This window comes from Vigna unguiculata, chromosome 2 (genome assembly GCF_037176805.1).
Source record: "Vigna unguiculata cultivar grain cowpea cultivar isolate G323 ecotype 2 chromosome 2, ASM3717680v1, whole genome shotgun sequence".
NCBI lineage: Eukaryota > Viridiplantae > Streptophyta > Magnoliopsida > Fabales > Fabaceae > Vigna > Vigna unguiculata.
The window spans coordinates 25,736,007-25,762,073 of record NC_140793.1 but is presented as its reverse complement, the minus strand read 5'-3'; the positions used below and the strand labels follow the sequence as shown (position 1 = coordinate 25,762,073).

The 26,067-nt window shown below is 28.5% G+C and overlaps 1 protein-coding gene across 1 annotated transcript; it reads right to left on the bottom strand.

Moving 5' to 3' along the window:
• Nucleotides 1-4,005: 4,005 nt before the first annotated feature.
• Nucleotides 4,006-5,576, bottom strand: LOC114174011 (protein JINGUBANG). Its single transcript, XM_028058733.2, has one exon. It carries the CDS (start codon nucleotides 5,405-5,407, stop codon nucleotides 4,157-4,159), a length of 1,251 nt encoding a protein of 416 aa, XP_027914534.1. The 5' UTR covers nucleotides 5,408-5,576; the 3' UTR covers nucleotides 4,006-4,156.
• Between the last annotated feature and the right edge of the window lie 20,491 nt (nucleotides 5,577-26,067).

Below are 26,067 nucleotides of genomic sequence, written 5' to 3'. Positions count from 1 at the left end.
CTTATCAAATGAAAGAGTTACGAGAGCGAGAACGACCCATCGAGAGCAAAAGGGTGCAAAGCAGCAAGGAGGCGAGGAGGCAAAAAGGGTGCAAAGTGGAGGGGAGTTGGGAGTGTGAAGTGCTACACCAGAAGGCTGGGAGGGAAGAAGGAAATTAAAGATATTAAAGATATTATAGTGGTTCTTGCGATAACCAACAAAAAAGTTTTGTACTTTATTACAAAATTGTCACCACTCCTACTATCTATGTTAGTTTTAGGTATAACCAGTATAGAAAATCTTGTACTTTATTATAAAATTGTCACCGCTCCCACTTTCTATGTTAGTTCTAAATATAACCAGCATAGAAAATCTTGTATTTAGTGCAAAATTTAGCTTGAATGACATAGATTAACGACGCGTTCAACGCATACGTCGTAAAACCAAATGTGGCAGCATTGCTGTAAATAATGTAAAGTTTATAATGACAGTTTTCCAAATCACCGTTGTTATATTGGAAAAAAACTAAAATCACGACGATTTTATAATTAATTGTCGTTGAAATTGTAGAAAATAATGATGGTTTGTATCTGGACCGCCATTGAAAACGTTGGAATCGCTAAATGACGATGGTAAAGTAAAATAACCGTTGTCGATTAGCTTTCGAGGGTTAAAAAGATTACACCTTTTTACTTTCCTTCTCACACTATTCTATTTCGTGGTTTCTCTTATACTTTTAATGGCATGTTGCACACCGAAAAATCTTAAACCGTGGTAAAACACCTTTTTTAACTATCATCAAAATCTTTGTTTTCGGTAGTAACTTTACTACAAAATTACCACCACTCATAATTTCCATGTTAATTTTAATAATAACCGACATAAAAAGTCTCATTTTATTTATTATTTTGTCACTACTTCACTTATTACGGTGTATAGATTATAATTTTTACAATAAATTATTATAAAATCCATTATTGTACTTATGTTAATACAATATTAACAATTTCATACAGTAATTTTTGCTTTAGAATATACATATTATTTTTGAATTAAAAATAAAATAATATTACTTAAAATAAGCTGTGTTTCAAATATTAGATTAAATTTATTCTTTAAAATTTAATTATGTAATAAATTTGATTTTAATCATTCAATGAATAATTTCATATATAGAAAATTGATAGTTAAATTTTAATTATTCTTTTTGGCAGATTTAGAAAAAAGGAAAAGCTAACAAATTACATAAATTAATCTAATAACTAGTGGCTGTAACATCAATAATAAAGGATATGTTGATAGCGAAGCGAGGATACATCAATAATAAAGGATATGTTGATAGCGAAGCGAGGATGTTCTATATAATCAGGGAACATTCTCATTTGTTCCCATGTTAAACTAATCACACGTTAACTTTTGTTTCTATAAATTTGCGTAGATGTTTACTCAACATCTCCATATTCCTTAACTAATTCGATGATATAATTAGAAACTGTTTCTTATTAGTTTTTGAAGCATACGTGTCAATTCCTGCACAAGAGAAGTTGTTTATACGAGGAATTATTCTTCGTAATTCTAAAATTATTAAATTGATATTTTAATTATTAAGACGGTAAAAAAATTTATAACCTTGAAAATTTTACAATTTCTATTCAAATATATTGAATTAAATTAATTTTATTTGGTTTTATTTATTTTTTAAATATTTTATTTCAATAATGCAATTCAAATTAAGTGAATCTTATTTGTTTATAAAGTATTTTAATTATTACTAAATTTAAAAAACTATTTAAATACATATACAATGATTGTTAAAAATTAAAGGATATTAATATATATTAATAATCTTTATAGTCGATCTTGTTGACGTTTTTTTTCTGTCAATTTTATAAAAATGTTTTTATTTTAGATTTAAATTTTTTTCATTAATTTATGTCAAATAAGATTATTTTCAAGTTATAAAATGTTCGATTAAATTAGACCCAAGTTAAATAACATCAAATCAAGTTCATGTAACACAGGAGTGAGTTTATTGAGTAAAAGTCAAGCATAAATCTAAACCTAGGTTGAGTTTAGTCTATGCCTAGTTTGAGCCAAGTAGGCTCGGTCCAGATAAAGTTGGTCTATGACTAAGTTTAACTAAGTTAATACAAACCGATATTAAGTCAAGTTGCTTTGGGTCTAGGTCCAGCAAAGTCAATCCAACCACATGTTAAACTAAGTTGAAAAAATTCATATTCAATCAAATCATGGTAGGTCCATCACTACTAGATAAAAACATTTTAGCCACCGATTTCGTCGGTGGCTAAATGAGTTAAATCGGTGGCTAACACCCTTCGCCATCGAAAATAAATAGTGGCAGGAATCCTACTTGCAAAAACAGTTAGCCATTGATTTTAAATTGGTGGCTAAATAGCCACCGAAATTATAATCGCTAATCGATTACTAAAAAATTGGTCACCTTAAAGCATTAGAGATCATGTTTAATAGAGTTGGGTTAGGCCCATGTTAATCCTAGCTTGATCAAGATACAGGTTTAGCTTAACCCAATCAAGATTGTGTCAAGTTGGGTCGAATCAAGTTTTCCAAGACCTTTGTCAAGTTGAGTTGAGACAAATTTACATCAATCGAGTGGGATAGGTCAGGATCATTTGAATTGAGGCCGAACAATGATAATTTTAATTGGACTAGTCCAACTCAATCTTAGTCCAACCAAGATTAGATCAAGCTAAGTTAAGATTGAACTGAATTGATAAAATATAGATTGAGCTAAGCCGATCTAGATCCAGGTCAAACCAAATTGGAGAAGAATCATGTGTTTAAGTGAATCGGGGTTGGATTAAGAGAAATAGGATCAGATTTAAGTCTGAGAATTTAATTTTATAATAATTGTAGGTTAAAATTTATTCACCGGTATCTTACTCTTATGTTTTCTGTATTCATCCCCGAAACCAGTGTTTTAGCATTATTTGGGCATTTTTGTAAGGTTGATCTCCAAGTGGTGGGGATGAGGGAATCCTCTTTAACCAGCCAGATCCTGATTATGTGGGAACATCCCTCCACAACAAATACACAAGAACTACCCAATTCATTATATTACTCTGCATTCATTTTGGGATGAAACTTTTTACATATATATTGTCCTTAGTTTTATTGCTATGCTAATAAAATTATATTTTGGCCCCCCAAGTACTAAACCGATTCATGAACAAGCAAATTATGAAGATGAGTTCCGATTTTCTTATATTAATTATGAAACTTGAAGCAAGTAGGAGATTCGTTTTTTTCTTTTCTTAATATATGTACATGTGGGCAAATCATGAAGATATGAACAGTTGGGAGTGAGAATGAAAGCTTGTATAATGCTTTCCAGCTTACACTAAAAAAAAAATGGAGGCAGTGGATCAATTGAACGTGAAGGAGAAGTCCATATCCTAAGGTTAGGTATATATGAAAGGAGAGAAATCTTTTAGATTCCATTATTTGTGGTCCAAGCAAATAGTTTACACGTTAAGGATTACTTGCGTTTTAAGCTAGGTTTTTGTATTAAATTCTTATGTAATTTTCATTCCACTATAATTTTGAAAGAAAAGTTAGTCATAAGTTTCTAGATGATGCAACTTGCACCATGAAGTCTCACGTACAACAACAAAGGACAAGTATTTATGCTCTTTTGCCTATCTCCAACGTCGTATTCTTGTCTCTTTTTGCAGTCAAAGGAGAAAAAAACGGAATAGCTAGCATATGTCGGGAAATAATGAATTTTGGAGAAAACTTACAAGCTAACATTTTCATAAAAAAAAAAGAAAAAGATAATATTAAAAACAATTTCAAATATTCTTAATTTTTATATTAAATTAAAAATCTTATATTTAAAATATTTTATGAAAAAAAAATACCCACTACAAAATTTTAACCAACGTTAGTCAGACAGAATCAAATTATCCAAGTACACACCAAGTACAAAAGAAAACAGATACATTTGTGTGAATCTATCTATAAATCTTAGTTTTTGAGTCAAAGCAGTAATAAATGCACTATATTTGAGGTGGAAAATAAGTCAACCCAAACTCACACATACACGAGAATTAAAGGAAAATTCTCATCCTATTTACAAAAAATCCATTGTAAGAGTAAGAAAAGAAAAAGAATACTGGTACTGTAGTAAGAAAAAGAATTACAGTGACAACAAAGGAACGCGTATTTGCCACACTTTAATGTCACAGTCCAAACCTGCACTGTAAACCAGATAAGACCTATCATCTTCATGAGGACCACCACCAGTGTTGGAGTCAACAGCCATAGCTAAACACTTCACGGGTCGTCGATGACCTTCCAACACCGCCAAACACGAATAACCCTTTCCAATCTCTTTCCTCCATACCCTAACACTGTTATCAGCTGATCCACTACACACCAAATCCGCCATCACCACCAAACACAGTATCGCCTTCGTGTGTCCCCTTAAAGCCCCCACCACCACCATATTATTATCATCACTTTCCCACACCAAAATTGATCTGTCACACGCGCCAGAATACAGCACCGACCCATCTTCGCTAAGCGCCAGGGCGTTAACTGCGGATTTGTGCTTCTCTAACGTCCCCACGAGCGAATGCTTTTTCTCACCCTCACGCTTCTTCCACATCTTTATCTTTGTGTCGGCGGAGCCCGTGTAGACGGCGCCGTCATTCGACAAAACCAAGGAGTTAATCGCGTCCTCGTGCGCGTTTTGCACGGACTCCAGACATTTGAAGTCCGAGGTTCGCCAGATTTTGAACGTCCTGTCCCAGGAAGCGGAGTAGAGGAGGGAGCCGTCGTGGGAGAGCGCGAGGGTGGAAACGGCGTCCACGTGATGCACCCACGTGCGTTTCTTGTGGCGGCGCACCTCGACGTAGTTCTTGGAGGAGAATAGCTTGGAGACACGGTCGTGGAGCGTGGGAAGCGTGGCGATGCACTTGGTGGGTTGGTCGGCTTTCCAGACTCGGATTTTGTGGTCTTGATGTGCGGTGAAGAGCGTGTCGTGGTATACGATGAGAGACTTGATGGGCGCGTTGGTGGTTGCAACGACGACAACGTTGGTATTGGTGTTGGTGTTGGTGTTGATGTCGGTTTGGAGGGTGAAAGGGTCTCTGCTGCATGTTTTGACCTCGCCGCTGGAGGCGGCGCTGTAGAGGAGTTTGCCGTGGAGGACGAGGGAGGAGATCGGGGAGGAGTGGATTTTGACGGTGGTTTGAGGTTGTTGTTGTTGGGGGTTGTGCGGTTGTTGTGGGGTGAGGGAACTTAGTGAAGGGACTGAAGGAAGACTTGGCTGTGAATGGAGAGAAGAAGAGGTTGATGGTTCTGAATGGAAGTGTTCATAGGATCTTTGATTTTGTGGTTGTTGTTGCTGTGAGTTGCAACACAAGGGATGTTGAAGAAGTCCCATTTTGGTTTGTGTTATGTGGGAAGTTTTGAGGTTTTTATAGAGGCATGTTGATGTTAGCAATTTAAGCGAGGGTAATGGTGCATGTTAGCAGTTTGGAATTAGGCATAAATGAGGACCAATGCTTGTCCCTTTGTCTCCTTCAGAGTCTAATCAGTCGTTTAATTCCATGCTTGGTTGGGTCCAACTTTTGTTTTCTGAAAAATCATTGTCATATGAAAGAACTTTCCTTAGCTTTTGTATTTTAATTAAAAATATACAATAAATTCTTATATTTAGATTACTTTCGACAAAACTAGTCGGGATATTTAGTAAAATAGTATGGAATATCTAAAAATATAAAATGATTATTTGCATGTATTTATATAATATTTTTTTTTACATAATTTCATTTTTTTTGGTTTAAAATATAACCTTTTTAAATTACTTTTTAGCTCTACAATTTTTTTATTTATTTTTAGTTTCATTTATTCTTATTTTTTCGAGTTATGCATTATATTATTAATCTTACATTATATGTAAAAATATTTTTGACAAGTTTAAAGCTAAGTAAAAATAATGTACACTCAGGTAGATGTGATATTTTATATTAATTAGTGTGTTGCTTAAAAATAAGTAGTTAAATATAAATATTAAAAATAATAGGAAATAATAAATTAAGTATATTATCAATTCATTGTAGTATAACAAATTAAGTATTATAATATAACAAAAGAACGAAGAGATAAAATACATATAGAAATTACCTTATTGAGAAAAGTAATAAAAAAATTAAACAAAAAATTTGAAAAGAAAATCTAGAAGTTAGAATTAGCGTTTTAAAAAAGTTAGTTCAGGTAAAAAACACTGGAAGCTACTACAAACTGTTTAACTATAAAAAAAAAAGCTAGAAAGAAACTAAAAAACTATACTAAGATCTAGTTCAAACGTAGCTTTAGATTCAGATGTTAATTAAAACATTATTAATATTATTTAATTTACTAATTACATTTAAAATATATATTTTCAAGTTTCTTTTTAATAATAATATATTGTTAAAATTAATTTATGTTAATTGAAAGTATTTTACATATGATATCAGTTATGGTATAAGTAGTTAGAATTTCTTTATTTTTGTATATGCTTTAGCTCGACGATGTAATTTTATATTAATAAATTGTGTTCTCTAACTGAAAAAATATGTAACTTTAATTCGTCGTAATATTAAAAATGGATAATGAATTCTTATCGAAGAATAAAATCTATATATTTTTTAAAAATGTTGAAACCAATTTTATTGATATTAAAGAATACCAGCTTTACCGAAAGTACAAAGACTAAAAATATTTTTTATTTTTTAATTATTTTTTAAAAATAATGATTATGCAATTCTAATATAATTTTAGTACTTTCCACCAATTAAATTTTTTAAAATAATTTTTATAAGAATTTAAGGAGTGGTGGGCTTTTATAGAGACATGCTAGCAATTTAAAGCTGGCCCACGGTGCATGTTAGCAGTTTGCAACTAGGCGCATGAGTCAAGGCGCCGTAGTTGAGACTTCATATTGTTCCCTTCACACGCTGAGTTTTACTTTTATAGTGAAATATTTATTAGTTTTGATGATAAATTTACTTTTTACCTTTGAAACTCTACCTATTCACACTCTAATGATAAAAGTAACTACATTTTTTAAAAATTGATTATTCTTCTAAAATGACCTAAATTATTTGAAATACTTTTTTCACACATGTTTTGATCGTTCCATTACATTTTTCTTAGATTTGGTTTAATGCAAAGTATCAAAGAATCTTAATCCTATAATTAATCAAGGAACAAAAAGTTGTTGAGACATGACATTTTTTTTACTATATACTCTACACTGAGCTGAAATTTTGGATTAAAGTATTGAATAGGACATTGATTTGGAAGGATAGAAGAAGAGATGAAGAGACACACTTTAATAGCTTATCCAAAAATTAGAGACATAGTTCATTAAATTCAAAGGGAAGCCAATAATTTAGACTTTAATGTGAATTATTAGTTGATTTTATCATCCAACCAATTTCAGTATGAAACATGTGTGCAAGTGCAAGTTGCCATTTAGATTCCTTGACCATGCAACCAAGAGTGAAAAAAGTCAAATGAATTGGGAAAACTAATAATAATAGAGTGTATCATTAATTGAGTCAACAAGTTAATTTAATACAATATGACAAAGTGTGATTGTACGAACTAATAGTGTTTCACATTAATTAAGTGTATTAATATGTTGTAGTAATTGGTATAGCTTTTTTTTCTCCACACATAACATAACACTTACCATTGTAAGTGTTATTATTTTCCGTTGGTTAAATATTATTTTCATTTTAAACATATTTTCCCATTTTTTAGTTGTCGACTTTTTGCAATAAAAGAATACATTTTTATATGTTATTTTTAAACTTCAAATTAAACTTTTTTTTAATTATTTCTTTAATTTATTTAATATAAAGATGAAAAAATAGTTAACATAACAAAGAAAAAAAAATACTTTTGAAATAAGAAAATCAAAAGAGATATAATACAAAAACTCATTTACAACTACATTATAAAAAATAGAAAATTAAACATGTTTCTTGTAAAAAAAAACTAACAGAAACAAAAGATACCTTATAATACAGTTAAACTTATTTAATATTCTTAATTTTATAAATAAAAAAATAAATCTTCTAAACCATCTTCAATCATATCGCACGTATATACAATATATATAATGGTCAAGTTTAAACATAATTATGTTTGAAATAATATGTGGTTGAAATTGTCTTACATTTAAATTTATCAAACTGGAGAGATTTTATATTGATTAGAAATAAAATATATTTATAATATTTAAATGAATGAAATTATCTTATACTTAAATTTATTAAACATCTAAGATTTTATATTGATTAGAAATAAAATATATTTATAATATATAAATAAATGTCAACTTCATCTTACAAATTTGTTTTATACAATTAAATTAAATTTATAATTTATTTTTTAAAATTAATAACAATATTTTTTTTTTGTTATATATGTGAGTTATAAGAAAATTCTTATTAAAAACTAATTTTAGAAACAAAATATGATTAGTTACTGTGATCAATTTAAATACCAATTTATAAAATTAAAAATTATTAATTACTTAGTTATTATTATGAATAAAAAATTATAATTGATCACTAAATTGGTTACTAATTGAAAAATTAATTCCTTTGATAATAAAAATTTTGTTAACAATTTTTAGTAATCAATTTAGAAATTAATTTTTTGGCAGTCAAAGTCTTGATAACTAATTTTAAACAGTAATGTAATGACCAATTATAATTTTTTATCCATAATATTAATTATTTTAGTAACTAATAATTTTTAGTTTTATAAATTAGTACATAAATAGGTCATTGTAGTAATCAACAATTCTTGATCACTAAAATTGATTATTATCTAGGAATTTTTGTGTGTGTAGTATTAGAAACTAAAATTGATTATTATTTACTAGGGTTTTTTTTTTTAATGTTAGCGATAAGGGGGAATTAGTTTTGATGTTCGATAATTATGATTGTTTTATTATGAAATCTTTAATTTTGATTTGTGATGTGGTGGTCAAAAGAAGCAACTGTTCCACAATGGGTTTGAGGTGCCACTTGCTATGTGAATTTCGTGAGACCAATCGAGAATCTTCGACGAAAGGGGGGAAATTTGTCCACTTTCTGTTTTTAGGTAATCTGTGGTTTTGGTTGGCATGGAATATGGTAGCTACTAAAAACCAATGATGAAATGGTGCAAGATCATTACCAGTGTTTTGCCAGAAGGCTATTCCATAACTTCTTAACCTTTTCTGTGACGCGTCGTCCCAAGGAGGCTCCACCACTCACACAAATCATTCGTAGACTATTATCATTGTGCAATGCATTCGGATCAGATATATATCATTTCCTTTGGATCATTGTGGCAAACATTGTGCAAGGAGTTTTCGATTCACTTCTTATAAAAAAAAAATAAGTTATTTTAAGTCTACATTTTGCAAGTGCAAAGCTTACATCATCACAAGACTTGGCCTAAAACTAAAACAACAACAACAATAGATAATATATTCAGTTTTACTTTTTCTTTTATTAAGAATAATGTATGCGTCAAAGTATACCATTGAATAAAAAAAATTAAATGTTAGATATAACATCCATAACCCAATTATATTAAGGTTAAGACTTTAGATTATAAAAGTGTAATAAATCAAATAATTTATATTTATAAGACTAATCTCATATATAAACATAACCTGACACTTCTTTCTAAAAGAGTTATTTTTATCAAAGATCATTCTGCATCAAAACACATTGTGTTGCAACACTTCCAATAAAATACGATAGTTAAAAGGAAGCACCAACTCTTCCACTTTTATAATTTTTGAGTTATTCTTAACCGTATACTTCTATAATTTTGATGTTACTTTTAACTTCATATAGGATGGGGACGCACTAGCGTCGATGTTTCGTCTATTTTACAAATCTAGGTTAATTTAATTTTAAAATTATAGATTTGGGTCACATTTTTTAAAAAGGAGTACAAGATCAAGTTATATTTACGTGATACGATTTTATTGTGTATAAGTTATGACCTTCAAAGACAACTTTAAATTAAACAAAATGAAGTCGAACAAATACAGGACGACTTCTGTATAAATGCAGAAGTCATTAGGGTTAAACATGACTTCAATTAAATTAATCATACACTTAACTAAAGTCGTACAGCAAATAGACGATTTTACTTATAGAGCGACAACAACTTCTTCTAAAGCTCATAAACACTGAAGTTGTACATGGTGCTAACAACGTCTTCATTTTCATATAACTTTATTATTAATTTTTTGTTTTTTTATAAAATTCGTGCTTCATTCTTTTTGTTTAACTTTTGATGTACATAATTTTTTAAAATTATTTTTTAATAATTTGGTTAATGTATTTTGAAAATTTCAAACATTTTTAAATTTTCTATACAATCATATATTTTCTAATTTTAGTATATTTCTTTTAATAATTTAAAAATTTTGATCACATTTTATATCTTAGTTTGTTATAATATGATTAAAAAATTTATAACTTTTTATTTTAATTTGTGAATCAAATTATTAAAAATCATATCAAAGAAAAAAAGTTTACACCAAAATTAAAAAAAAAATTGAGATGATTTTTAATAATTCGATTGATTAAATTATTAAAAAATAATTTAAAAGAAATATTTTTGAATGGAAAGACTTTGGTTTTGTGAGATAATTTTTAATAATCTGATTCGCAAATATTAAATGAAAAGTTATAATTTTTTAATCATATTATTATAAAAGATTAAGATATAAAATGTTATCAAAAAACTTTAAAATATTAAAAGAAATATCTTAAAATTAGAAAATACATTATTATAATAAAAGTTTTAAAATGTTTAATTTTTTTTAAATCAATTAATGAAATTATTAAAATATAATTTAAAATTAAAAAATTATGTATATCAAAATTAAAAAAAAAATGAAAAAAAAGTTAAAGAAAGGAAAGAGATGTTTTGCAAAAGGAGCAACAGTTAGTTTTGATGCACCAATATTTAACAACCAAGAGGGTGGAGTGAATTGGTTTTAACAAATTTTGTTCAGTTTTAGCAATTTCGAAATTGTTTTGATAAACCCTTTGCTTGTTGAATCAATTGAAATAGTGTGATTGAATGCTTAATGTTTGAAGTATTTATACTATGTTAAAATATAGAGAAGAAGAGATAAAACACACAAAGTTTTTATACTGGTTCGATTACTAAGAATATACATCCAGTTTCACCTAGCAAACCATAACTAGAAATTTTCACTATATCTCAAGAATTTCAAGATTTACTAATACACTTGATAAATCTAAACTCTAAGATAAAGGAACACACACGCAAGGCTTCCACACACTTGCTCAAACAAACACAACAACAAGGCTATCACACACACTTGCTTTAGGCAGAAAACAACAGAAACAAACAGTTTCAAACAGTATCAAAACACAAGAACAAAGCCTACGAATTGGATTGAGTACACCTTTTCCAAGACTGAAATTTCTTCATCTTGCCAAGTCAAATTGGATGTGTCTTGATGGAATTCTTCAAGAGGACCTTCCAAAATAGCTCCCAGAACTTGTTTCACACTTCTCTTTCTTTCTTTTGGTTGAACTGTTTTCTTTCCAAAAAGTGCAGAAACTATTTTTTATATAACAGTTGCTATCAGGCACGAACCTAGTTGACTACATTAGTTGGCTAATCAACTATATTATGACAGAGTCCAACACCAAGTTCCAGGATATACGTAGTTAACTATATTAGTAGCCTAGTCAACTATCGGGGCAGCAGATTGATATTTTCAGGATATTACATACATGTCATATTAACCAATGTCATGTTATTATGCGCATCATCAAAAACTTAACACATCACACATGCATACATTTAATAGCAATAGCAACCTCTATTAGAAAAACATAAAGTAATATAAAATTGAAGAAGTTGTCAGTGCATGTTAAGTGTTTTTGACTTTTGAAAGAACTCGTCACCTCTCTACCCGACTTCAGTATGTGTCTGGTTGGAGTAGAAGTCGTCCACCTCTTACTCGACTTTAATAATTAAGTGTATGTAACTGTAATTTTAAACTTAAATTAGTTGTTCAATTATCATGGACTAGGTCTCCTTCTAAGTATAGTTGTTAAAATAGGTTAAAATTTGTGAGTTAATTTAGTTCACCATCGGTTTGGACTAGTTTGAGTTAAAATTGTTTTACAAATTTTAATACGGGTTGATTTTTTATCCAGCCTATCTATAATTCAGCTCACCTGGATTGAACCCATGATGAGTCAGGTTGGTGCAAATAAGGATTACACAAGTATTTTTTGTTGAGTAGGACTTTGCATTTGAGTCAGGTTAAGTTGTTTTTTTTAGCCAATACATAAATAATTTGTATTTTTGTGATTTTAGTTATATTTGAATTGTATTAAAGTTTATTTATATTTTAATTAGCATTATTATTTAGTTTTGAATAAAAAAGATAAAAAATTTGTATTTTTTTTAATTAAGTGAGCCCGTGAGCCAATCTGTGGTGGGGTCGGGTTTGAATTTTTTTGGCTTGCAAATAAGTGAGCCGGGTAAAGTTGGCTCATTAAATGATCAACTTGTGGTAGGTCGAGTCGGACCAGGCCGAGCCAGGTTACCCATTGTGACAACTCTACTTCTAAACAAACCTCTCCCTGTTTCAATTCAATATATTGCTTCCTGCACCCCATGATTATTAACCACACCCCACATTAAAATATCTTTCATCACTCTACCACACCAGCACGCCGCTACAGAAGAAGAATAAGAGAATTTTTGTGGTGCACAAAGAAATTGTGGGGGTGAAGGAAGTAAAAGCCTTCAAAGAGAAAGTAGTGACTATTAGGGCCTGGCCCCATGTCTATTTAGGTTTTCTTAGTGCTTTCATATGATTTTTCAAGTTTGGGGTGTTTCTGCCAAAGATACAACGTGGGAAAGGGAAGGTCTAGGGTGGCTGAACAAGTCTTTATTCATGATTAAAATAAATCAATATTAATACTTTCATACAGTCAAATAGATATTTTTAAAAATAATAAGTATATCTTTTCATTTGATTTGTCTTCCTTTTTATGGTATTCGTCGTGCACTTGCAAACAAGGAAGCGGGCTTTTCTATCGACCCAGGTTAAAATGGATCCAATTTAGTGTCAATTGTTTACGGTGTAGGCCGATATCCAATAGGTTTTTGGGTGATTCTCTCTGTCCCACCAACAATTATTTTAGCACCCTCATAATTTTCAAAATACTAAAAATACCCTTTTCGACTTTGACCTGATAAGGAATCTACCGTCCTAAAAATATGATATCGGATGTCGAAATTTGGTTAAAAAAATTATATAACCAAATTTCGACATTCGAAATATATATATATATATATATATATATATATATATATATATATTAAATTTTAAATTTTGATATTAAATTGCATTTCATTTTTATTAATTTTTTTTTTAAATATTTTGATTTCAAATTTAAAAAATTAAAATGTATACATTAGATTTTTTATTACATAAAAAAGGTTTAATGTATGAACTAAAAGAAATATACTAATTTATTTTTAAAGTTTCGAAATTAAAATAAGGATAAATTATAATTTCGCGTCAAAGTTCAAAAATTAAAAAGTATATTTAACCATTTTATTAATTCATTTTTAATTCATATAGATTATTTTTTAGTTACAATACATTTTATTGAAAAGTAAAAGAGTATTAATTAAAAAATATAAACTATTTGAAAATATTATTTTTAACTGTCCATAAACATTGTAAAGAAAGGTAAATAAAAATTCCTTTAAATTAATGACTTTTTTTTCTTTCATATATATATATATATATATATATATATATATATATATATAAAAGTCCTTCTTACCAAATTTTGTTAAGTTTATTTGACATTTTAAACGCATTTTATGATAATATTTGAGTTAACATTGAAGCAAAAATGTCTCAAACGGTATAAACAATTCACATACTATGATGAAATTCGCTTGAAACGTCAGATAAACTTAGCAAAATTTGGTTAAAATGACTAAATTCACGTATTTTTAAAGATCAAAGACTGAATTGGTCAAAAGTTTTGAAGAGAGACTAATTTCAAATTTCACTGAAACTTGAGGCACCAAAAACATATTTAACCCTTTAAATAAAGGAGACATTCTTTTTTATTGGTTTTTGCTGTGTATCCAGGAGCTATTTCTACTACATATCTTTCTAGTCTTGTATATGTATCATAAAGATCGAAAAGAACTGGAAAGGGTTGCATTTGTGAAAGAAGGGGCAAATATCTATTTTAAATATTCTTGGAGGAGTGTAGAACTCAATATATGGCATCATCATGGAAGTTAGCCCCTTCGTAAGGATCAACCTCAACGGTAAGGATAATGTGAATAGACTTTCTCAATTCGAGATGTTAGAAGGTGCAAAATCAATGGGTGTAGGAGCTGTTACAATTGCTTCAGCAGAAACTGCTCTAGGTATTGAAAATGTATTTAATTCATTAATTTATTCTGCGACAAGAAATCCATCATTGGCAAAACAGTTATTCGGATATGCAATTTTGAGTTTTGATCTAATCGAGGTTAATACCTTGTTCGAATTATTGATGACCTTTTTTATTTTCTTTATTTTTTAAGTTTCTTCTTTTCAAATGTGTAGTATATATATATATATATATATATATATTTATATTTTAAATTGTTTCTTCCAATAATCTAAACTAAGGGTGTGTTTCTTTGTGTAGATGGATATGGGGGAGAGTGTGAAGATGAATTTGTGTAGATTTAGGTGGATGGATATTTGTGTTTTTTTGAGTGAATTTAGAGGGTAAAGTGAGTGGATTTAGAAATAATTTGTATGAAAGTTAGTGAAAGATTTGATTGATGTGATAGATAAAATTATGTTAAAATAGATATATTTATTAAGTTACCATAATACCCTTGTGTAAAAAAGAGAATGATTTTGTAATTTGATGTTATAAAAATAATTATAATTAATTAATACGAATTAAAAAAAATATTAAAATTATATAAAATTTTAAAATAAAAAAAAATTAAATTTTTATGAATGTAAAAAAAATATATAATTAAACTTTTAAAAAAATTATATAATTAAATTTTAAACTAAAGTTAAATAATGTTAAAAAAAGTTAAACAAAATTTAAAAAAAAATCAAAAGAAGTTAAGAAAAAGGTAAAAAAAAAAAAACCAATGACACCGGTGTCGTAACCGGTGTCGCCCCTTTGAAAAACAAGGCACCGGTTACGTAACCGGTGCCATCACTCTCTCACTCACCTCAACGCCGGTGCCCACACCGGTGCCATCCAATCCAACCCCAACACCAGAGCACCTCACCACCACTGCAAGACACCGTGCCCCGCTCACCACCCTCACCTGTCAGTGTCATCCACTCACCACCCTAACACCTGCCATGCCCCCTGCAACACCACTCACAACACCGGTGCCCACACCGGTGCCTTCCCATCCTCCACATGTGAAATGAAAAGCGAGGGCAAATACGGTAATGTGCTCGTATCACTCTCTAATCTGCTCATTCTATGGTGGATGAAAAAAATTGGGTATCCCTCAAATCCGCACTCGCTTATCCGTTTAAATCCATGCAATCGAACACTTCAATGTTCATCAATCCGCACTCGCTAATTTATTTGAAGAGTGTAATCAGTGCAAGCGAACAAGCCCTAAATGTACACAACTCTTCCGAGTCATCTTTTGTGTTCTCGAATCATTCCCCACAAATATTCAGAAAAAGCAAATAGCCTTTAACAAAGAAGGCATAAAACAAAAAAGCTATTGTAAGTTTTTTCAACACAAAACTTGTTAAGTCAACGAAGAAAGAGACTCTGATTGAAGATTTGCGTGATAAGGTATGGTAGATACAATAGAAAGTGGTAAGAATAATGTGGACATATATCAGATCAAATATCTTTGGAGATTTCATCGTACCATTCAACAATTGAGACATAATTATTCATCATTATTCTATATTTTTAAACCTTTTACTTCCTCCTCTATTATCAATTTAATATCATCACAAATTCTATAATCTTTTTATATTGTATGTCTTGTTATACAATAAAATTGTGTGATACTTTTTATCCTCATATTATTTAGCCACCAAGAAAGGAAAATCCATTCCAAATATCTCGAAAACAACACTTCATACATATAAAACAAACCTATCACATCATGTCTGAAATTGTAATCCCTATTTTTTAGTGATATTGTTTACTCGAGTCAAATCGTAAGAAAACATAAAACGTTAAAGAAAACAAAGACAATTAAGTGAAAGTAAGAAAAAAAATGAAAAATTTAGATTTTGAAAAAAAAAATCAAACATTTTAATAAATTTGAGAATAGTAGCTGAGTTGTGTAAAGATAAATACGAAAGAAAAAAAAAAGGAGCAGTAAGTAGTTAATCTTAGAAAACTAAGTTTGAAGAAAAAAACTTAAGATAAGAAGAAAATTTTGAAAGTAGTAAAAATTAAATATTAAAGCTATATTAAAAATAAGTAATGAATAAAGGTAAAATTATGTGTGATAAAAAGATAAAAAAAAAATTATGAAATAACGACAAATTTTAATTTTGATTTAATCATTGATAAATTCAAAAAATCAAATATGAAAAATAAAAAATAATATTTTAAACATGTATAATTTTTTTATAATCATAATCATACTAAATTATGTTCTATTTTTTTTAATAAGAATAACTAAAAATATAAATTTTAAATATATTATTTTAATTTCTTTTATATTATTGGTTTATATTTTAAATCTATATATATATATATATATATATATATATATATATATATATTCGCTATTTTACATTTCACATATGATCCCATCAAGACGGATCTTAGTACCGTGTGAGGGGATTATGACCCCTAAATTTTTTCAAATAAATAAATTAATATATAAATAAAAATAAAATTTTATAGTTTTAATATATTTAATATAGTTAAATACGTGAAATTGTAATTTGTTTATATTTCAAACTTTGATAAATTTTGTTTTCTAACATTTAAATATAAATGAACATGATTATTAATCAAATGACATTAAATTTTGTTTAACTTATTAAACAACATTCTTGAAAAACGTTTGAGCTAAAAAAGATGTTATATGTTGTACGTAGTTTAAACACTTATCTAAAATGTAATTTGACATATAAAAAGATTCAACACATTTGAGTTAAAAAAATTATATTTGTTCATTTTTTAATTTTGATGATCAATTTGTATTAAAATTTAAAAAAAAATAATTCCAATGCCGTATAAGCTAAGAGACAAAAAAAAAAAAATATTTTGACCCATTTAATATGTTTCAAACCTTAAAAAAAAATATTTTTTTTTGACAGACCAAAATAATTTTGGAAGATGAATCTAACTCACTCTATGTGACACTGAGACAATACAGACATAGTCACTGCAACTCACAGTAGCGTGAGAGTGGCCTCGGTATCATTTTATTTAGATGGAAAATTGGTTGGTTACTAGTGGAGTCACATAGACAAAGAATAACTATGTGATTAGAAAGGTGCTACTATTCCACTGCATACAAACAGCTACAATGCTCTGTAATCACAGGATTGGTGTGTCTCTCTAAACACCTAACCCATTTTTTTCCTACATTAATATTTAATTATTCTTCTCATCTTTATTTATTTTTTATTAAATTCCATCGTTCGGAAATTAAACTGTAGTTCATAACTAGTCATGAATAATTTATCAAAATTAGTTTATTGACCGAATAGTTATGACTAATATTTCATAACTAAACGAGGATTCGACATAATATATTATTAGCGAACATACAAATGTTATTGTATCTGTGTATCCATATTATTTAATTTTTATAAGATCAATAATATTTATTTTTAAAATATATAATAAATTTTAAAATAATTATAAAATAATTAATTTTTAAAATAATAATTAAGATTAAAATTAGAAAATAAAAAATAACACACAATTCGGTCAGAGTATATATATATATATATATATATATATATATATTTTGTTATAGATACTGACTGAATTTATCACTGCCTGAATAAATTTAATATTTTAAAATTTTAAACGTTGTTATTATTTAGTGAGCGGGACAGAAACCGACATAAAATTCAATAATATTGTTATATCAACTAACGCTAAAGCTTTTCTCGCAAAAGAAATGCTTGTTTTTTAATATTTAATTTTATATTATGGAAGATAGTGTTAAAAAAAGTGATGACAAGAGACAAATTAATTTAAAAGGGAATAGTGCTGGAAAGTAAGTTGTCCACCATATGTGGATCAATGGATGAAATAACTTACCACTTGTTTTTTAGCGTTAGGGTATAGGATATGTGCATTGAGGGGATTCACATTAGTAGAGTGAAAAAAATCAACTAAAGCAACATTTCCAACAATTTAGACTCTTAAAATTCAATAATAAAGGAACTAAGATAGTGAGCAAGAAGGAGAAAAAAAAGACGTCGAAAGAATTCTGTTGAGCACAAATTAAAATATTAGTCCACATAATTAATAAATTTTTAACCATATTAAATTTTAAATCTAATTCGATTTTATAAAATTAATTACAAAATAAAATTGATATTTATTTATCTTAATTGATGTGACGTGAAACTTTTGTATATTTTTACAACTTGGGGATAAGATATAAATAGTAAGAGAGGTATCATAGGATGTTGATTGTAGATAAAAAAACAGAGAAATAGGTATGTTCTGCAAATGTTGTGGTGTAAGGCAACGAGGTAAAGAAAAAGACACACTAGAATGCCCCTAATGGTTGTGTAAAAATTGGTAGATAAAGAGGAATAGAAGTTGTGTGCAATGATGATTGTTAGTGATGTAGGAATAAGATGGGTTAGACAGAGTGGTTGGTAGGGTGTTGATCTATATAAGGGAATCAAGTAGTAAGTTAGAATGTTGTATAGTTAAGCTAGATACATCATGCAGGCACAACAAACCAAAATTTCTTTTCATGTGCAATGGCTCTGCATAATTGTAGATAGATATGAAGGAATCTTATTGGTTATACTGTATGCATAAAGTGAATAAGTCATATTCTTTTGGGATGCTGCTGATGAATATAAACTTTACAAATAGTAACATTCTAAGCTACCGTTATAATATGGTCTATGTGTAAAAATGAAATTTAAATTAAATATCGTGTCAAGAATAATAAAACTATAATTTAGTTCATTTTTAAATTGATGATGAACCGTACGTCAGTCGGATTAAATATGTTTTTAATATTTTAATTTTCAGTGAAAATGAGAATTAGTTTTTCTTCGAAATTTTGATCAAATTTAGTTTTCAATTTTAAAATTATATGATTTTAGTCCTATTTCAAATATATTTCATGATATCATTTAAGTTGTTTACGTTGTTTGACATAATTTAACAAAATAAATTTACGGAGTTCTAAAGTTGAAAGACTAAATTAGAACAAAGTTTAGAAAATTAACTAATTTTAATTTTAAATAAAAAATAAAAAAATAAAAACATATTTAATCCATATGACCTTAATTTACATTAAGATTGTATTAATTAACATGCAGTGACAAAATTTAAAAGGTATAGATAAGCACGAAAGTACAAAAATGAGCATCAACTTGGTGGTTGAAAGGCAGAAATTACCAAAAATCATACTGTGTCGGCCCCTACTAGGAAGCCTGTGCAGTGTTTTGTATGATAGTGCGAGACCTTAGTGACATAGCTCTATTATTATTCAACAATGCTTTAAAAGTGATGGCCCAGACAGAGTTCATTGAACGCAATCCACCAAATTTGGATTAGATCCAAGAAAGATACGAAGAAGAGCATTCAAGATATCTATATCAAAAACACTGATGATATGTTCACATGTACGGTACATAACGACCTAGAAAAAATAGTAAAAATAATAATAAATAATATGTCAGATGAGGAAAATAATTACATTTTCATTAATCATTAGGAGGATAGGAGGACGAGTACCCATAAAGAAATTGAAGTTCAAGCGTGCTTTTGAAATCTCCAAAGAATATATTTGGTCTCATAAGAGCACTTTGGTAACGTCTTGAATTGCTTTTAATGTATGACACATAATACTCTTTACTTTTTGGTTATATGGGAATGCAAGCTTTGTGTCTAATAAACTTAGTGTGGGAGAGGAACCACATAAAGTGTTAATAATTTTTTGTTTTCTTTTGATTATGTTGTGTATGAGTTTAGGTAACCTAATTACATCATTAATTTAATTTGTTTTTACTGATAAAAAAAACCTATTAAGTGAACAAATAGTATACCTCTTTGAAGTTTAAGAAATTGAACAGAGTCGTTTGCTGGTTATGCATCTAATTAACTATCATCTATTATTGAAAACAAGCGTCGGGCTCTTTTATATCTTTTACAGGCTCTTTGTTGTACTTCTACATGCGCATTAACTGAACTTTTTATAATTTACAAGAGTTTGCCATACCTGATTTAATTAATCTAGATATTAGATTCAGAAAGTTATGTTAATGACCTTGGTGAGAATATATATAGCAAATAAATAACATCATTACTGAAAATTACAATTCAAGAAAATGTCTCTTTAACAACCAATTTTAATAATTAAAAGTTGTTAGTAAATGTAGTGATTAATTTATATACCAATTTACAAAATAAAAAATTATTTATTACTAAAATAATCACTATTATGAATAAAAAAATATAATTAATTTTTAAATTGATTTCTAAAATTTAACTATTAAGATTTTAGCTATTAAAAGAAATTGGTCACTAAACATTAGTTATCCAATTTTTTGCTACTAAAGAAATTGATTTCTAAATTAGTCTGTGATTAATTAGTCACCAATTATTTATTCATAATATAGACTATTTTATTAACTAATAACTTTTGGTCACTAAAATTAATCGTTAATAGCACATTTCTTTATTGTGTGATAAGATAAACATATTGAAAACTTTTGGGATTGTACAAATGGAGATATTAAATTAGATTATTGGTAAAATTCAGGGAGCTAACCTTTCTTATTTTTATTGATATTTTTATCCTAAATGCGATATATTATCTTCACTTAATTAATGCACTTATAACAAGGGTGAATATAATAAAGACATATTCCTGGTATACAAATATAAAAGGACATACTATAATATGATCTACCAATTAGTCTCAAAGGTTTTATATCTAACTAGGTCATGAAGATTCAGCCTTGAAACCGATGGTAGTATAGGGCCAATGCAATTAAAAGCTAAGTGGGAAGTATAACTATTCTCTAATCTATAGGCTAGCAAAGAGTGATCTTTAAATGTGTATCTTATTATGTTTGTTTGTTCGGGTATTGTAAACCTCTTTTCTGTGTCGATATCAGTTTATCATATTTTCTAATCCTATCAATGTTTAGGATAAGTTTATCATTTTCAGTTTTTGTATAGTGTAGAAAGTTTAGTTGTTTGATGCAGCATAAACGCTTAATGAATGTTTTATAACTTATTATCAGTATGAGAAACAAATATAGAAGGGTTTAACCATCAAGTTAAAAACATCAGTAGAATAGAAGACAATGGGAGATTGTACACACCCTTGAAGTAAAATTATCTTTGTATATTGCACAATCATTAGTATGTGTGTACCTTGTTATACTATACACCCATCAAATATATATATTCTTCACCTTATGATTATGTAACATTTTTTTTTCTGTCATCAAAGAATTAATAAATAAAAGAACATAGTATTTGGAGTGCTCTACCCCTTTTACAAAAGTACAGTATCATCTACCTTGAGTTATATATATATATATATATATATATATATATATATATATATATATATATATCAAAATACTAGTATATGGATGATAGCTTAACTAAAACTCAAAAGGATGCTTACATATTGCTCTCCCTTTATGATTGTGAATCAAGTTATGGTTGAAAATTCTATTCACTGGAGATGCAAATCTATGATTGAGAATCACAAAGATGGTACATGTGGGTTTGGTTTAGGTTGAAAATTATGTTTTGTTGGACATGTAAAGTTATATAAGAGCATTATTTTGTTCATAATTGTTTGTATAAGGGTTAGAACACCCTTTAAGTGCTCTCTTTAATTTAATTTAATTCTTTACTGATAAAAAATAAAAACTAAAACTCAAAAGATATGTTATGTTCTAGAATTATATCCTTCAAAAATTCTAATAATTCAGTGAAATTTTTATGTGTCCATAATTTTCTTGTTTTTAAACCGAACAATCTTAAAGTTGTTAATAATTATATAAAGTTATTTCATCTTGGATACAATTGTTGCTCCAAATTTGACTTCAAGAAATCGTACACATAAGCTCTTTAACAAATTTCTTTACTAACATTACATATCATGTTCTCTAAATGTTTGTCCATCCCTTTTTCAAAATTTGTTGTTGTTGGCATTATAGAAATTTCAAATATTTCCTTTTGTCAAGTTCATATTGTATAACTCTTCATTACCAAAGATGAATAAATGATTACATATATCCTAATAATAGGTTTTCGGTTTTCGTGAGCAAATTACCATTACTAAACAAACTTATATTTTTTGCCAATTTTGTTTTGAAATTTTTTCCGTAGAAAATACGTACAAATTTTGTTGTGAAAATTTTTTTGCAAGAAATTGCTACTAATTTTTTGCAAAATATTTTGTATAAAACACTTTTTGCAACAAATTTTGTAGGAAATAGTTGCAAATTTTATAATTTTGTAGGAAATAATTACCCATGAAGGAATTATCTACGAATTAAGATTCTTAAAAAGAGGTAAAAAAAAATTTCTCGTAATATTTTTTAACAAATTAAAAAATTCTATGTAATATAAAAATTCTTAGTAGTGTACAAGAATATGTGAGTTTCCTTTACATATTTGTTACTAACATGACATGTAGGTTACAAACTTAATCATCATCAACCATATATTCAATGTGTAATTCTCACTAGTTGAAGATGAGACCTTACCCATTTGAGAAATATTTTCCATAAGTCGCTAGTTCATACAAAAAAAGTCTATTATCTTAAATTTGAAAAATGTTTGAAAATATATCGCATTAGTCTTAAGTAGCACGAAATAAAAGTGTTAACAAAGCACCAAAGTCAAGTATGCATCCAAATTTACATATAGACTTACAATTTGTTTGTAAAAACAAATTATGAAATAATGAATACATGAATAATATATTTAATTTAAATCATATTAATAAAAAATCATATCATCTAAAAATATATTTAATACACCGTCAATGTAAATTACATTTAGGTGTCTTTGGATTTGAAAATGAATTTATGGAGTGAATTTGAGAGAATTGATTAGATTAAGAGAAAGATGATAAGAAATGAAGGAATTTAAGATGAAAGTTTACGAAAATTACTGATGTGATAAATTTATAAATTAAAAAAATATTTTAATTTATAAAAATAAAAAATTATAATTATTTATATTGATTATTATAATTATTATTTATATTAATATTAATATTAATATTATATTATTATTATTATTGATATTAAAAATTAACTTCATTTAAAAATAAAATTAATAGGTATGTTGAAAAGAAAGCTAAAAGCGAAACAAAAGTTTTGATTTCTGTGTTTTTTTTTCTTCTTGTAGTTACTTTCTGCATAGACGGTGAATAAGCACATTTCTATATGTTGAATTCTTACAATTTAATCTCTATCAATTTAAATAAATTAGGGACGAAAATAATTAATTAGTCTATAATTTTTAATATTCATAAAATACAAATTATAATTTTAATCTTCGCATAATAGTACTAACTCCTATTAAAAGTACTTTCAATAATTAAAATTAACAAACAAAATATCACAATTTAAAATACACAACAAACAAATTCAATGGAAACATTCATTCTCGTGATTGAGTTCTCCAAAAACAACAATTGCAATTTAAATAGTATAATGGAGATATGAAACACCACTCAATAATCCACTTTAAGCCAAAAAAATGAAAGTTGAATATGACAAAAGACCCACACCAACTGAATCAGACTTTCAAAGCGACATCCAACACCTTTGGAAACATGTAGAAACCGAGTTGCCTAAGAAGACATGAAGAAAATGGAGGTTTGCATTGTCAAAAATGCAAGGAAAATGAAGTGTAATAAAGCACCAATTTAACCATATTTATGTTGGACTCATTCAACTCTAACTTAAAAGACGATATTTACGTTGGACTATGAGGTGGTGCGATGGAGTTATCACGTTTTGCATTTATTCATAAAGATGTAATCACAAATTTTATTGTTGATTTCTTCATGGTCCGTTGTAAAACGTCTTACGCAAAACCCAATTTCGCATTAGTGAAAACTTATGATTCATTGATACTTCAATTTGAATCACATATCTATGTGTGACATGTATGGTATCCGATATTTTAGGTTGTTTTAACAATACTTACAATGAAATATCTAATATAACAGCAAAGTACCTTGTATGAATGTTTATTTAACCAAAGGTTTATCTATAACAAGCCTAAATGGAACTACTACCATAGCCATTATCATATTTGCAGATTCTAGAGGTGATTGGCCTAAACCCTGTTTGTTCTAATCTTCCGATAACTATAATGTATATTAGAAACTGTTAAATGTATATCGTATCGTATCTACAAGCTTGTATATTCACAGGTAGCAACAAAGCATAATGATAGCAAAATAGACAGCAATAGACTTCTAGTAGTAAAGTATTGTTGCGTGACCTGGATTAGGTCGATTTGTCCGACATTCGAACAATGGACAATAATGAAACCACTTCGAGTCTCGCCAGACGTCAAGATGTTGTTGCAACTTGCAACTTCCACAGTCCCAGATTTTGCACAAACATGCTTTTCGAACGCTTTTTCCTCCCTTTATAAAGAGAATTAATTTAGCACATATTCCTTCGTATAAACATAGTAGTATAGCATATATGAGTTCATCCTCAGAGAACAAATCTTCTCCTTCTTCTGCTTCTTCTTCTTCGGTGTTGAAACTATTTGGTTTTTCTTGCAGGGATAGCAGCGATGACCATGACAAAGGGGGTAAGAAAATTCAGTGCCCGTTCTGCCATCGCAAATTTCAGAACTTGCAGGCAATGGGGGGTCATCAGAACGCACATAGAAGAGAAAGACAAATGGCTAGGTTGGCCCAATATGAGTATATGCGTGAACATCAAAGAAACCATATATTCCAAGCGGTAACACCTCTTGTAGTTGCACAAGGAGCATCACCGACCTCTGTTTTCGGTGGTGCAACCCGGTTCAGGACACCACCTGTGGCGGAGCCGCCAGGTACGCGCCACCGTAACGTACAAGTATCAGTAGTAGGGCTTGACGATGATGTCGATCTAGAATTGAGACTAGCTCTCTCTTCTAATAAGGAGGCTGGGATGTAAGATATATATATATATGAATTTAGGGTTTGGCTGTTTTAATAAAGGTGAAAATAATTTAGGTATAAGAAATTTAAATGTTCCGTCGTTGTATGTGGATTTAAAATTAGGGTTTGGCTGTTTTAGTAAAGGTGAAAAAAACAAGAGAGGATATTTGTAATCAGCTTAATTTAATCCTCTCTCTATTGTATTTAAATTTAGGGTTTTTCATGTTTAGGATGCAGAATAATTTGGCGAGGGAGGGGTCTGCAATTATTTTAATTTTAATTTCTCTCCCTTGTAGGGCTTGCTGCAAATATAAATGAATTGTATCTGTATCGTTTGAAGAACTTTTCATTTTGATAGTTTAATTGTGTTTTGGAAGTTTAATTATCTGTTGCAACGCCAGGTCGATCCAAATAGGGTTAACACTGATGAGATACTCCTGAGGTTTTTGAGAAAACAGGTTAGAATATTTGTTGATAATAAAACGACAATCATGTAATTGCATAACAATAACACACGTGATTAAGGAATTTTAGTAATGGTTTGATGCTCATATATCGTTGATCCTTCTAAGGTGAGTGGTTTCATAGTTACATAAATTTTTTTGACTATCCTAGGGTATTTTTTTAGTAGACCTGGTT